The 14,499-nt window shown below is 42.3% G+C and overlaps 1 protein-coding gene across 1 annotated transcript in view; it reads right to left on the bottom strand.

Moving 5' to 3' along the window:
- Window positions 1–13,939, bottom strand: part of CDHR3 (cadherin related family member 3) — a 75,552-nt gene extending 61,613 nt beyond the window's left edge. The window contains exon 1 of the mRNA XM_081244223.1: window positions 13,892–13,939. Coding sequence (XP_081100349.1) covers window positions 13,892–13,937 — 46 coding nt within the window. The 5' untranslated portion in view covers window positions 13,938–13,939. The remainder of the gene's footprint in view (window positions 1–13,891) is intronic.
- Between the last annotated feature and the right edge of the window lie 560 nt (window positions 13,940–14,499).

Below are 14,499 nucleotides of genomic sequence, written 5' to 3'. Positions count from 1 at the left end.
ACAACCATGAAATCTGCTTCTGTCATTCTGGAAATAAAGCTGCTGTCTTTCTTTTGTCTCTCTACTTCCTTTCTGGTTTCTCCCAGCCTTTGTGAAGAGCCAGGGAGAGGGAAATGTGATACCTTAGAAGACAGACACCCCTTGGAGGACCCAGTCTGGCCATGGCATCCTCTGTCTTACAAGGTCCAGGGAGCCTCTAAGAATTTATTTTCCTTTTCCGTGTCAGTGTTTGATTCAGAGGCCATTGAGAATGGAGTGTGCATGACTGGAGAGCGCCAAAATCATGCCAGCTCTCCTCACATCCCTAAGGAATCTCACAGACAATGACTTGTTATTACTGGATGCTGTGGGCACCATGGAGAGGGTCGATCAGTACATCATGCTCGATGGAGTGACTCCCATTTCACAGAGAATGTAGTGAGAGACTCAGGGCAGGCCCGTGAATTCCCTTGGGCTGCATTACAAACAGGGACTATTATGATGTCAGAGAAAATGTGTTTCTTCCAGGAAAGCCTCAGGACAGTCTAAGGTCTCCTTGACACTCTGCAGGATTTTGCCAGCACAGAGGAGAGCAGTGGGTCATATTCTTTATGCTTCCATAATGATGGTTGAATAGTGCCCCCTCAAGTTCACGGCCACCCAGAACCTCAGAATGTAGCTTATCTGCAAATAGAGTCTTTGTAAATGTAATTAGTTAAGAGGAGGTCGTGCTGGATTAGAGTGGGCCCCAAATGTACTGAGTGGTGTCCTTATAAGAACAGGATAGGACACAGAGACACACAGAGAAGGAAGAAGCCCATGTTAGGAAAGAGGCACAAACTGAAGTGATGTAGCTACAAGCCAAGGCATGTCAAGCAACCCCCAGAAACCAGGAGGTAGGCCTGGAGCAGATTCTCCCTCAGAATCTCTGGAAGGAACCAATCCTGTTGACACCTTGATTTCAGACTTCTGGGCTCCTTAACTGTGAGAGAATAAATTTCTGCTGCTTTAAGCTGTTCAGTTTATGGTAATTTGTTATGGCATCCCTAGGAAATTAATACAATTACCACTTAACCAATGGTCCAAATAAATGCATCATGTAAAATACTTTCTCTCATTTACTCCTCAGAATAATCCTCTCAGATAAATATTAGTGTCATCATTTAACAGATGAGGAAACCAAGCTGAAGGACACATGGTGAATAATAAGTAACGAAGCCAAAATTTACAGTGAGGTCTTGCTTCTCAGCCAGCTTCCAACCTTGGCCACCGTTAGCCAATGGGGACAAAAATTCCTGGAATGGGAGGAGGTGGGGGGGACAGTGGAAAGATCTGAAAGGTGCAAAATTTCTAGAAACAAATAAGCCATGGGAAAATGTTGGCTTTTATAAGAGAAGGTTTTTATTTCAAATTTGGGGGAGGGGATGCAGAGAGGTAGATAGAAATGCAGGAGAAAATGAAATATAAACACATTCGCCGATACAAGCTTTCCTAAATCTAAAATCATCTGATTTCGTTTAGAGACTAAAATGCATTATGCATAAGTTATTTTTTTTTTTTTTTTTTTTTTTTTTTTTTTTTTTTTTTTTTTTGCGGTAGGCGGGCCTCTCACTGTTGTGGCCTCTCCCCCTGCAGAGCACAGGCTCCGGACGCGCAGGCTCAGCAGCCATGGCTCACGGGCCTAACCGCTCCGCGGCATGTGGGATCTTCCCAGACCGGGGCACGAACCCGTGTCCCCTGCATCGGCAGGCGGACTCTCAACCACTGCGCCACCAGGGAAGCCCATCATAAGTTATTTTTTGCTGGCGGCATTACCCGGTTTTATGGACAAGGACTGTGCAAGGACTCAGAAATATCAAAACAGCTGAGATTTAGGGTGATGTGAATACAAATGGATTTTTTTAATCCATTAAAATTGACTTTAATATTAGAGCATTCTTGTGATTAAAAAACCAGCAGCAAAATAGTATGCCTGGAGTATTTAGAGGCAAAAAGTTCCCCAAAATAGTTTTTCAAAATGAGAAAAATAATCAACTGCTGTGGTGGGTTGGGTTTTGTGGGTATAATTCCCTCAAGCCCTCTTTTCCTACCACTGGAATCTCCACCCCACTCCCCCAAGCTGTTCACAAGAGTGTTCCCTCCCAGCTCAGCGGGGCAAGATGGTCATGAGCAAAATGAAAGGTTGGCAATTTGTCTCCAAGGACCCCACCCCCGTCCTGATTTTGCCCCCTCCCACTCACCCCAGTGATTCGTGCCCCTCTAGCCAACGAGGAAGGAGGCCTCTGAGCATGTTTAAGCAAAGATGTAACTCACTACATTTTTCTCAAGAATAGCCTGGGGTAAGGTAGTGCCCAGCCCAAAGGAACAGACTGAAACTAGTAACCACTCACCTTCACTGGGCACCTACTCACTGGGCATCATGCTAGGTGTGCCTGATTTCATCCACTCTAACCGCGGTCCCTGGATGTAGGTATTGCTGCCACCATTTCACACACCTGAGACTACACACCCAGTAAGTGGCCATGGGGGGGGGCTCTGGCTCATGCATCCGGGTCTGTAGATAACAGACTGCATGTCCCCCACTACGGACAGTCTGTTGCTCCATGCTCATCAGGTGACCCAGCACGTGGGATGCACCGTGGTTATTCTATAACCTGGTAGCAGCATAGCAAGATGGTGCTGGGAGCTGGTAAGAGATTGGACCCGTGACCAAGACGTTAGATTTGGGTGGTGTGATCTGTAAGAGGCCATTTGGGGGAACAGCATAAGGCATGGTGCTGGAGTATTAGCTTGAAACGGGCTCGGCTATGAGAGGCTTGCTAAGCCCTACTCAGGGCTCCCCACAGCCTCACCTTGAACAGATAGATTACCACAGCCACCAACCTTGCTGCGTGTCCTGTGGCAAACTGGAGAGGCCATGCTCCCCAAACATCTCCAGCCGAAGCTCCTAGTTTGCTTCGTGGGGAGCGTATCCATTGATCTTGTTGCGTTAATTATAACTTGGATAAGCCCTAGGTTTGAGAGGCTAATTCTATGGAAGAACCAACCTTCCAATCCAAGTCTTTGACTCCAAGGACAGGACTCCTTTGCATGGCTCCGTGCTGCCTCCTTACACTTATAGAGCTTGTTGTGCTCTTCCCCGAGTGGTCCTATTTCACATAGCAGTGAGGGAAATATTTCAGAGGGAAAAGTGGATCTATCCAGTGGCCCTTAAGCACTTTGTGTTGAGAACTACCTATGCCACATATGGATAAAACCAGGCTGTGTCTTTGAATATGCCCTTTCTGCTGACATTCTTGCCAGAGCTGTTCTACTCTTCATCTGGAGCCCTCTCTTCCCAGGAAAAAGTTATGTATGCCAGGGTCATGTAACTGAACCCTAAAAACTTTGAGGCAGACACTCCAGGGACACTGATAAGAAAGGTGGCCAAGCTTGGATCTCCCAACGCTTAGTCCAACACCCACTTTCTCCAGCTTCCTTGCTATTAAAAGCAGTAGTAGCAGTATTAAAGCAATAGTAATAATAATAATTAGTGGCTAGGGTCCACACCCTAAAAATAGAGCAATTAATAAGATATAAAATTCACCAAATATTCAATTCATTCATTCTACAAATAAGTTTAAGGGATGTCGCCAGAAAGACAAGGTCCAGCCTCATCCACCAGAACACAGGCAGCAGTCCCCTCCACCAGGAAGCCTACACAAACCACTGAACCAACCTTACCCACGGGGGGGCATTCACCAAAAAAAATGGGAACTGTGAACTTACAGCCTGCGAAAAGGAGACTCCAAACACAGTAAGTTAACTAAAATGAGAAGACAGAAAAACACACAGCAGGAGAAGGAGCAAGGTAAAAACCCACCAGACCAAACAAATGAAGAGGAAATAGGCAGTCTACCTGAAAAAGAATTCAGAGTAATGACAGTAAAGATGATCTAAAACCTTGGAAATAGAATGGAGAAAATAAAATAAACGTTCAACAAGGACCTAGAAGAACTAAAGAGCAAACAAACAAGGATGAACAACACAATAAATGAAATTAAAAATTCTCTAGAAGGGATCAATAGCAGAATAACTGAGGCAGAAAAACGGATAAGTGACCTGGAAGGTAAAATAGTGACAGTGGGGCTTCCCTGGTGGCGCAGTGGTTGAGAGTCCGCCTGCCGATGCTGGGGACACGGGTTCGTGCCCCGGTCTGGGAGGATCCCACATGCCGCTGAGCGGCTAGGCCTGTGAGCCATGGCCGCTGAGCCTGCGCATCCGGAGCCTGTGCTCCGCAACGGGAGAGGCCACAACAGTGAGAGGCCCACGTACCACAAAAAAAAAAAAAAAAAAAAGTGACAATAACTACCCCAGAGCAGAATAAAGAAAAAAGAATGAAAAGAACAGAGGACAGTCTCAGAGACCTCTGGGACAACATTAATCACACTAACATTTGAATTATAGGGGTCCCAGAAGAAAGAAGAGAAAAAAAAGGGACTGAGAAAATATTTGAAGAGATTATAGTTGAAAACATTCCTAATTTGGGAAAGGAAATAGCCACCCAAATCCAGGAAGTGCAGGGAGTCTCATACATGATAAATCCAAGGAGAAACATGCCAAGACACATATTAATCAAACTGTCAAAAATTAAATATAAAGAAACAATATTAAAAGCAGCAAAGGAAAAGCAACAAATAACATACAAGGGAATCCCCATAAAGTTAACAGCTGATCTTTCAGCAGAAACTCTGCAAACCAGAAGGGAGTGGCAGGACATATTCAAAGTGATGAAAGGGAAAAACCTACAACCAAGATTACTCTACCCGGCAAGGATCTCATTCAGATTTGATGGAGAAATAAAACCTTTACAGGCAAAAAAAGCCAAGAAAATTCAGCACCACCAAACCAGCTTTATAACAAATGCTAAAGGAACTTCTCTAGGCAGGAAACACAAGAGAAGGAAAAGACCTACAATAACAAACCCAAAACAATTAAGAAAATGGGAATAGGAACATACATATCATTAATTACCTTAAATGTAAATGGATTAAATGCTCCAACCAAAAGATGTAGCCTGGCTGAATGGATACAAAAACAAGACCTGTATATATGCTGTCTACAAGAGACCCACTTCAGACCTAAGGACACATACAGACTGAAAGTGAGGGGATGGAATAAGATATTCCATGCAAATGGAAATCAAAAGAAAGCTGGAGTAGCAATTTTCATATCAGACAAAATAGACTTTAAAATAAAGACTATTACAAGAGGCAAAGAAGGACATTACATAATGATCAAGGGATCAATCCAAGAAGAAGATATAACAATTGTAAATATTCATGCACCCAACATAGGAGCACCTCAATAATAAGGCAAATGCTAACAGCCATAAAAGGGGAAGTCGACAGTAATACAATCATAGTAGGGGACTTTGACACCCCACTTTCACCAATGGACACATCATCCAAAATGAAAATAAATAAGGAAACACAAGCTTTAAATGATACATTAAACAACATGGACTTAATTGACATTTATAGGACATTCCATCCAAAAACAACAGAATACACTTTCTTCTCAAGTGCTCATGGAACATTCTCCAGGATAGATCATATCTTGGGTCACAAATCAAGCCTTGGTAAATTTAAGAAAATTGAAATCATATCAAGTATCTTTTCCAACCACAATGCTATAAGACTAGATATCAATTACAGGAAAAAATCTGTAAAAGAATACAAACACATGGAGGCTAAATAATACACTACTAAATAACCAATATCACTGAAGAAATCAAAGAGAAAATCAAAAAATACCTAGAAACAAAGACAATGAAAACATGGCAACCCAAAACCTATGGGATGCAGCAAAAGCAGTTCTAATAGAGAAGTTTATAGCAATGCGATCCTACCTCAGGAAATAAGAAACATCTCAAATAAACAACCTAACCTTACACCTAAAGCAATTAGAGAAAGAAGAACAAAAATCCCCAAAGTTAGCAGAAGGAAAGAAATCATAAAGATCAGATCAGAAATAAATGAAAAAGAAATGAAGGAAACAATAACAAAGATCAATAAAACTCAAAGCTGGTTCTTTGAGAAGATAAGCAAAATGATAAACCATTAGCCAGACTCATCAAGAAAAAAAGGGTGAAGACTCAAATCAATAGAATTAGAAATGAAAATGAATTAGAATTAGAATAGAATTAGAAATAGAATTAGAATTAGAAATTAGCACTGAAATAGCAGAGAAAGGAACACTCCCAAGCTCATTCTACGAGTCCACCATCACCCTGATACCAAAACCAGACAAAGATATAACAAAAGAAGAAAACTACAGACCAATATCACTGATGAACATAGATGCAAAAATCCTCAACAAAATACTAGCAAACAGAATCCAACAGCACATTAAAAGGATCATACACCATGATCAAGTGGGGTTTATCCCAGGAATGCAAGGATTCTTCAATATCCGCAAATCAATCAATGTGATACACCATATTAACAAATTGAAGGAGAAAAACCATATGATTATCTCAATAGATGCAGAAAAAGCTTCTGACAAAATTCAACACCCATTTATGATAAAAACCCTCCAGAAAGTAGGCATAGAGGGAACTTACCTCAACATAATAAAGGCCATATATGACAAACCCACATCAAACATCATTCTCAATGGTGAAAAACTGAAACCATTTCCACTAAGATCAGGAACAAGACAAGGTTGCCCACTCTCACCACTGTTATTCAACATAGTTCTGGAAGTTTTAACCACAGCAATCAGAGAAGAAAAAGAAATAAAAGGAATCCAAGTTGGAAAAGAAGAAGTAAAAGTGTCACTGTTTGCAGATGACATGATACTATACATAGAGAATCCTAAAGATGCTACCAGGAAACTACTAGAGCTGATCAATGAATTTGGTAAAGTAGCAGGATACAAAACTAATGCACAGAAGTCTCTTGAATTCCTGTACACTAATGATGAAAAAATCTGAAAGAGAAGTTAAGGAAACACTCCCATTTACCATTACAAAAAAAAGCATCAAATACCTAGGGATAAACCTACCTAAGGAGAAAACTATAAGACACTGATGAAAGAAATTAAAGATGATACAAACAGAGGGAGAGATATACCATGTTCTTGGATTGGAAGAATCAACATTGTGAAAATGACTCTACTATCCAAAGCAATCTACAGATTCAATGCAATCCCTATCGAACTACCAATGGCATTTTTCACAGACCTAGAGCAAAAAATTTCACAATTTGTATGGAAACACAGAAGACCCCAAATAGCCAAAGCAATCTTGAGAAAGAAAAACACAGCTGGAGGAATCAGGCTCCCTGACTTCAGACTATACTGCAAAGCTACAATAATCAAGACAGTATGGTACTGGCACAGAAACAGAAATATAGATCTATGGAACAGGATAGAAAGCCCAGAGATAAGCCCCATGCACATGTGGTCACCTTATCTTTGATAAAGGAGGCAAGAATATACACTGGAGAAAAGACAGCCTCTTCAATAAGTGGTGCTGGGAAAACTGGACAGCTACATGTAAAAGAATGAAATTAGAACACTCCGTAACACCATACACAAAAATAAACTCTAAATGGATTGAGAACCTAAAGGTAAGGCCAGACACTATCAAACTCTTAGAGGAAAACATAGGCAGAACACTCTATGACATAAATCACAGCAAGATCCTTTTTGACCCACCTCCTAGAGAAATGGCAATAAAAACAAAAATAAACAAATGGGACCTAATGAAGCATAAAAGCTTTTGCACAGCAAAGGAAACCATAAACAAGATGAAAAGACAACCCTCAGAATGGGAGAAAATATTTGTAAACGAAGCAACTGAGAAAGGATTAATCTCCAAAATATACAAGCAACTCAGGCAGCTCAGTACCAAAAAAACAAACAACCCAATCCAGAAATGGGCAGAAGACCTAAATAGACATTTCTCCAAAGAAGATATAGAGATTGCCAACAAACACATGAAAGAATGCTCAACATCACTAATCATTAGAGAAATGCAAATCAAAACTGCAATGAGGTATCATCACACAGGTCAGAATGGCCATCATCAAAAAATCTACAAACAATAAATTCTGGAGAGGGTGTGGTGAAAAGGGAACCCTCTTGCCCTGTTGGTGGGAATGTAAATTGATACAGACACTATGGAGAACAGTATGGAGGATCCTTAAAAAACTAAAAATAGAACTACCATATGACCCAGCATTCCCACTACTGGGCATATACCCTGAGAAAACCATAATTCAAAAAGGGTCATGTACCACAATGTTCATTGCAGCTCTATTTACAATAGCCAGGACATAGAAGCAACCTAAGTGTCCATCGACAGGTGAATGGATAAAGAAGATGTGGTGCATATATACAATGGACTATTACTCAGCCATAAAAAGAAACGAAATTGAGTTATTTATAGTGAGGTGGATGGATCTAGAGTCTGTCATACAGAGTGAAGTAAGTCAGAAAGAGAAAAACAAATACTGTATGCTAACACATATATTTGGAATCTAAAAGAAAAAAAAAGGTTCTGAAGAACTTAGGGGCAAGACAGGAATAAAGATGCAGACATAGAGAATGGACTTGAGGACACGGGGAGGGGGAAGGGTAAGCTGGGACGAAGTGAGAGAGTGGCATGGACATATATCCACTACCAAATGTAAAATAGCTAGCTAGTGGGAAGCAGCCGCATAGCACAGGGAGATCAGCTCGGTGCTTTGTGACCACCTAGAGGGGAGGGATAGGGAGGGTTAGAGGGAGACGCAAGAGGGAGGAGATATGGGGATATATGTATATGTATAGCTGATTCACTTTGTTATACAGCAGAAACTAACACCATTGTAAAGCAGTTATACTCCAGTAAAGACATTAAACATTTTTTTCTCTTCTTTTTTTTTTTTTAAGGTATGTGTCCAAAGGCACCCACTTAATTGGTGTCAGAGGGAAGGTTGGGAGCCAGGGGCCCACTCTCCCTAAGACATCATGCACTTTCCTTTCGAGGCTGGTGTTCCAAACTTTCTCTGGTGGTCTGAGTGCTTGAGAGCAAGAAAGAGGCTTTAATGGAATTTGACTTACACATGCATCTTAATTAAGAAGCAAATTATAATTGCTTGACGGGTACACTTTGAAAAAGAAAAAGCACAAAAAAGGATTATTATCAGTCACTGAGCCCACTGAAACATCTAGCTTGTGGTTGAGAGCTGGCTGGATGATGGGCTCGCTTGTTTCCAAATGAGCAAACCCACTGCCTTGCCAGAAAGGAGCCAAGGAGGCCCCCTCCCTGGAGCACGTGTGGGGATAATGAAGGCCTCTGCAGCCTTGGTTCCAGGGGAGGAAGCTGACCATCTGGGTCTCTGACACCAAAGTTGATGACGTGGTCCAGGAAGTGTGGTGCGATGCCATCTTCTCCCTCCGGGAATGCAGCTGCTCTTACTTACAGCTCTGCTTTCGGTACACAGGGCAGGTCTCACCTGAGGTGATAAATACCTCTTCATTATCTCTATTAACCAATCCAAATGGTAGTGAAAGAAGTCAGAGGAGTGTTGTGAAAAGAGAAAGGGATTTGGAATCAGAGCTGATTTGTGCCTTGCTGCTACTTGACTGTGTGACCTTAGGCTGATCCCTTAACTTCTGTTGGACCCTCTGTCAACTCTAATCTCTCAGGGGTGTGTTGCTACACTGACAGTAGCCATTAAACACTTCTAATTGTTCAATTGTTCAAGAAGACGCACAGGACCCAAATGAGAATGCTTCCACATCTACAGTTGATTACAGAAAAAGGATACGGTATAGCAACAACATTAAAGTAAGGATGTGCATCCCAGCTGAACACTGCCTCGTAGCAAGAGGACGGGAGAGGCCCGGTGCCAGCTCCTGATGTCCTCTTGTCCCTAAGGGCCAGAACAAAGTGCACTTGCTCAGATCAGGAACCACCAACATAGTCACTGATACCCTGGAAACAGTGAGCCCAAGTTAGAGTCTGTGCTGGAACTGTTTCTATTTTGATGCTCATGTAGGTACCATCCTGTTACATAACCAGCGCCAAGAGCAGAGCCCTCTGAGGAGCTCGCCGAGGCCAGGTGCCAATCATCAGTCTCACCGTCATCAATAACAATGCTTCCAGGCCGCTGCAAACTGTCCCCAAACTCCCGGAACCCGTGGTTACAAAGCAGTGCTATTAATCAGCAGGCTTCCTGCCTTGAACGGGAGTCAGCTCTGTGCAGGAACTTTACCAAAGCCACTCAGACTAACTGCAGCCCTACTGGAATTCACTGTCACAGGTACTGTATAAGAAAATGCATACACTCAACATACTAGAAAACATTATACAGTGTTTTTGTTTCACTATATGCAACGTCTTCCTATCCTATGTCTTTCATTTCCACAGTGTATGCCTTCTTGGATGGGATACTCACCCACCCACTTTGGGGGGCTGATTCTTTACCCCGCAAAGGCTAATAGAAGGGAGCCCTTAGTAGGACACAGAAGAAAGGATGGTGAGTCTTGTAATGATTCTGTGAAATCTGCACTTACACCTACAGTGTAAATGGCACTAGGTCATCATTAGCGAGAGAGGGGGTTGTTCGTCTGGCCACATCACTCTGGTGCTGGCCTGAGGGGGGCTGGCTTCTCGCAAACCTCCTGCAGCTCCTTGGAGGTGGAAAAGCAGGCAGGTTCCAGGAAGTGAGTGCTTCAGCTGGAGGTGAGGGGGAGACAACTGGTTGCCATGGAAAAGGAAGAGGGAGGGAAGACTGAGAGGAGGGATGGCCTTTTGCTTCTCTGAGGTTGTCTGAATAGGAAAGTGACATGAGAGAAAAAGTAGAAACTTTTTGTAATGTTCTTTGGATCCCATACAAAGGATTAATCACCCACAGAAAGACTTTCTGGAAATGGACTATACCTTCCTGCCTTTTCAAATTAATAAGAGCATTCAGGAGGGGTTGCACCTGCTTCCTCAAGCAGCAAAATACACTGAGCCTGGGGCCTCTTTTGATTCCTGACACCACCTAGCAGGGGTCTAGGCCCAGATGGCAGACTTGGGGATTGTCCTAGAGAGACCAAGATGGCCTCACACCTGGTGCTCCGTGGACAAAACTCAGGTCAATGGGCCTGGTAACTTTTTCATGTTCCTTCGGGTCTTCTAGCTACCAAGGAGCCCTTTGTCCATTAAACACACTGGTACTTTTCATTTCCCTGAGACTCAGACAAAAGCTAGTTCCCTGGAGACTCTCTCAAAGTGGAGACAACTTCAGTGTGCAGTGGATTTAAATACACCAAGGGGCCTTTGCTAAGTCCTCTATCTCCCAGGAATGACACATGGTCCTTTGGTACAGATGGAGCCAGAGATTGTTTCATCTCAACTCTTTCCCCTGCTACAGTTGGGAGTCTTGTGTAGTTTATGTTCTTTTAGGGCCTTCCTTTCTAAGTTGTCACTGGAATGGGACACTTTAGCATCCCAAAGAGAAAATGTTTTCTTTCCCTCATCTTAATAGGAGGTGAAAAAGACAGAAGCCAATCTCAATGCCAATATTAAGCAGGCAGATGATCTAAATTTCTGCATTTAGGGGATATCAGTAAATCTGGGGGGGAAAACAGGTCCCGAAAGGGATAATGATCAACAAAAACAACATTTATTAGCTCCCCTATATGTGTTGGCGCTCAGGGACCACAGAGCAAGAAGAAACGTGAAACCTCTTATTGTAGGGCTGACGTTCCGCTTGAGGAGACAGGGCAGACACATAACGGATGAATTATAGTATAACCCCTGCTACCTTTCACTGAGCACTTACTCTGTGTTAGGCTCTGTACTAAACCCTTAAAACGCATTCCATGTGCAGACGGAAGGAGCTCCAGGGTGCAGCAGGAGAGTGTGCACCAAGAGCTAGGGCAATCTGGGAAGGCTCCATGGAGGAGGTTGGGCCTGACGGGGCCTTGGAGGGTGCATAGGAGTTAGACCAAATGAGAGGAAAAAGGATACTGGAGAATGTTACTTTGTTTGAGATTATTTTGGTGATGCGTGTTTCCAATTCCCCGAAGGCAGGGACTGGTGTGGCTGTTCCCCTCCCCCAATCCTCTGTGACCCTGATGTTTTTGCGATCATGGGTAAGGATCAGGTTCTCAGACTCACCTAAGAAGGTGAGAGAGAAACAGTCTGCATCACAGCAGAACCTTCCAAAAAATAGGATTTGACCTGTGGAAGCCAAAGTGCAGTACAGTGCATGGTCTTTTGGAGAGGGAGGGATTGGAACGTGGTTTCTATAAAGAATCTCAAGTATTTCTTGCAAACTTTTGTGATCTGTTCCTTTCACACATCTGATGAGAAGGTTCCAAATGATAATGTTTCAGTATAAGATGCTGGGTTCTTCCTAACCTCTCTCTTCCCCCAATGACAATAAATGTCACCTCTTAACTCAAATGATTATGATCCTAAAAGCCTATATTTCTGGGAAAATCTCCAATGTTTACTTCAAGTGAGAGTCTGAGAAGCTCAAGGCCCAGCTTCACACTCACAGTTCCTCCTGCCCTCTAAAAGCCCAAGGTTAAAGACAGTTCAATATTATTAGGAAACCGTGATTTATTTATGTTATTAACAGATCAAAGAGGAAAATCAAGTGGTCCTTTCTATAGATCCTGAAAAAACATCTGATTTAAAAATCCATTTTGATTTACAAGCAAATAGCCTAAATAAGAATAAAAGCTATCTCCTTAACACATAAAACATACCCAAAGCTATTTCATACCAAAAGCTAACATCATGCTTCATGGAGAACAAGACAAGAGTATACACTCATCATTATTGAACAACAATCTGAATATACAGGCCCAGCAGTTGGATAAGAGAAAGAAATAAGAGATTGAAAAAAAACAAGCGAGGAAACGAACAATATTTATCATCTTCAAACCTGGCAAATGCATGAGAATCAACTGAAACATCATTACAAATAATAAGATAATTCATAAAAAAACCTCCATACATTATATAACAATCAATTGAAAGATAAGAGGGAAGAGAAAATTCCATTTACAACTGCTAAAAAGAAAAAGAACTAGAAATAAACAATCAGAATGTGCAAGATCTATATGAAAGAAAAAATCTCAAAATACTCCTGAGAAAACAAATGAAGACTTGAACAAGTTTCTAGAGCCTTGTTCTTGGATGGGAAGACTCAACGTCATACATAATAATCACTAACATTTACTAAGCATTTACTAGGTACCAGACACTCCTCTAAGCATTTTTACTATATAACTCATCAAAGATGTAAATTATCCCTAAATTAATCTGCAAATTTAACATGATTGAATTCCATACATAATGCATATACTACCTATTCAAAAATAAGATTTAATTTTAAAAGCTCAATTTAAGTAATCCAAGCTGACAACACTGAAAAAGCATCCAAGATTCTTGAAGCTCTTGAGTTAGGAAGAGGGAGTGCCAGAAGCACGAGGTGAATCTTTGGCTTCTATCAGAAATTTTCTTTGCTCAAGACTGAGACACTAGCCCCTCAGTACCTCGGTTTTCCCATAGGGTGATTTGCAACCTCCGTTTGCCCCAAGAAGGCTCCAGAGTAAGGCCAGAATCTCCACAAAGACTGGTTGACATACATAAAAAGCCCTACTAGGAAAATTCTTTTCCCAATTTTAGGTCTTGAAAGGACCACACAGGCCAGTTAGCACAAGAGGGGAAGTGAAGTCTGTATGAACATTGATTAGATGGTAGCTTTTTGGGTACCCTCTTCTCCAGATACGCCATCCCAGCCTCTCAGGGCTCCCTGATGCTGAGAAGCCCACACTTGAACAAAGCCTCCCAGAGGCAATTTCCTCTTTGGGGACTTTATCACACAATGATATCAAGCAAACTGAATGGGCCAAGGTGGCAAAACGCAGTTCCTACCTGACAGGGCGCCCAGGTGAAGCAGGAAGAGGATGGCCTCCTGCATCTTTAGTTCACTTCTGTGCACCCTTCCAGCGTGTTATCCAGGACCTGAAACCCGCCTTACACCCAGAGTCTATTCCAGGTGCCACTCACCTTCCCCTCCTGGTTTTGTTACCATGCGAGAAATCAAACAGAGGCTTTAGTGTCACCAAGGGAGACTCCAAACACCACAGGACTGTTTGTTCTTTGATTCTCCCCTTCTGTGACCGCATGGTACCAAGAGGCCAGCCAACCAGCCCTGGTTAGCTAGAGTCCATCTTAAAAGTCCACACCCACCATGCATCTGCACAGAGAACCCCAGAAGAAAAGTCAGAAGAGCAAAGAAAGAGTGGATAGTAAAAGCTGGACATAAACAGAGTCATCCATGATGGGCTCCCATCATGTCACCAGGCATGTTGTCATTCTCGGAAACAGGGGTAGGCAAGTAGGAATTTTTCTGCTGTCCTGAATTGATGAGTCAGACTCAGAGTTGGAGACTAAAGCACTCATTCTAAAGAGAGGAGCCAAAAAAAACAAACAAACAAAAATAAATAAAATAAAGAGAGGAACCAAGGGCCAGACCCCTC

Source organism: Mesoplodon bidens (assembly GCF_964165515.1).
Source record: "Mesoplodon bidens genome assembly, chromosome: 9".
Taxonomy (NCBI): Eukaryota; Metazoa; Chordata; class Mammalia; order Artiodactyla; family Ziphiidae; genus Mesoplodon; species Mesoplodon bidens.
This window is presented reverse-complemented; position numbering and strand designations above follow the sequence as displayed.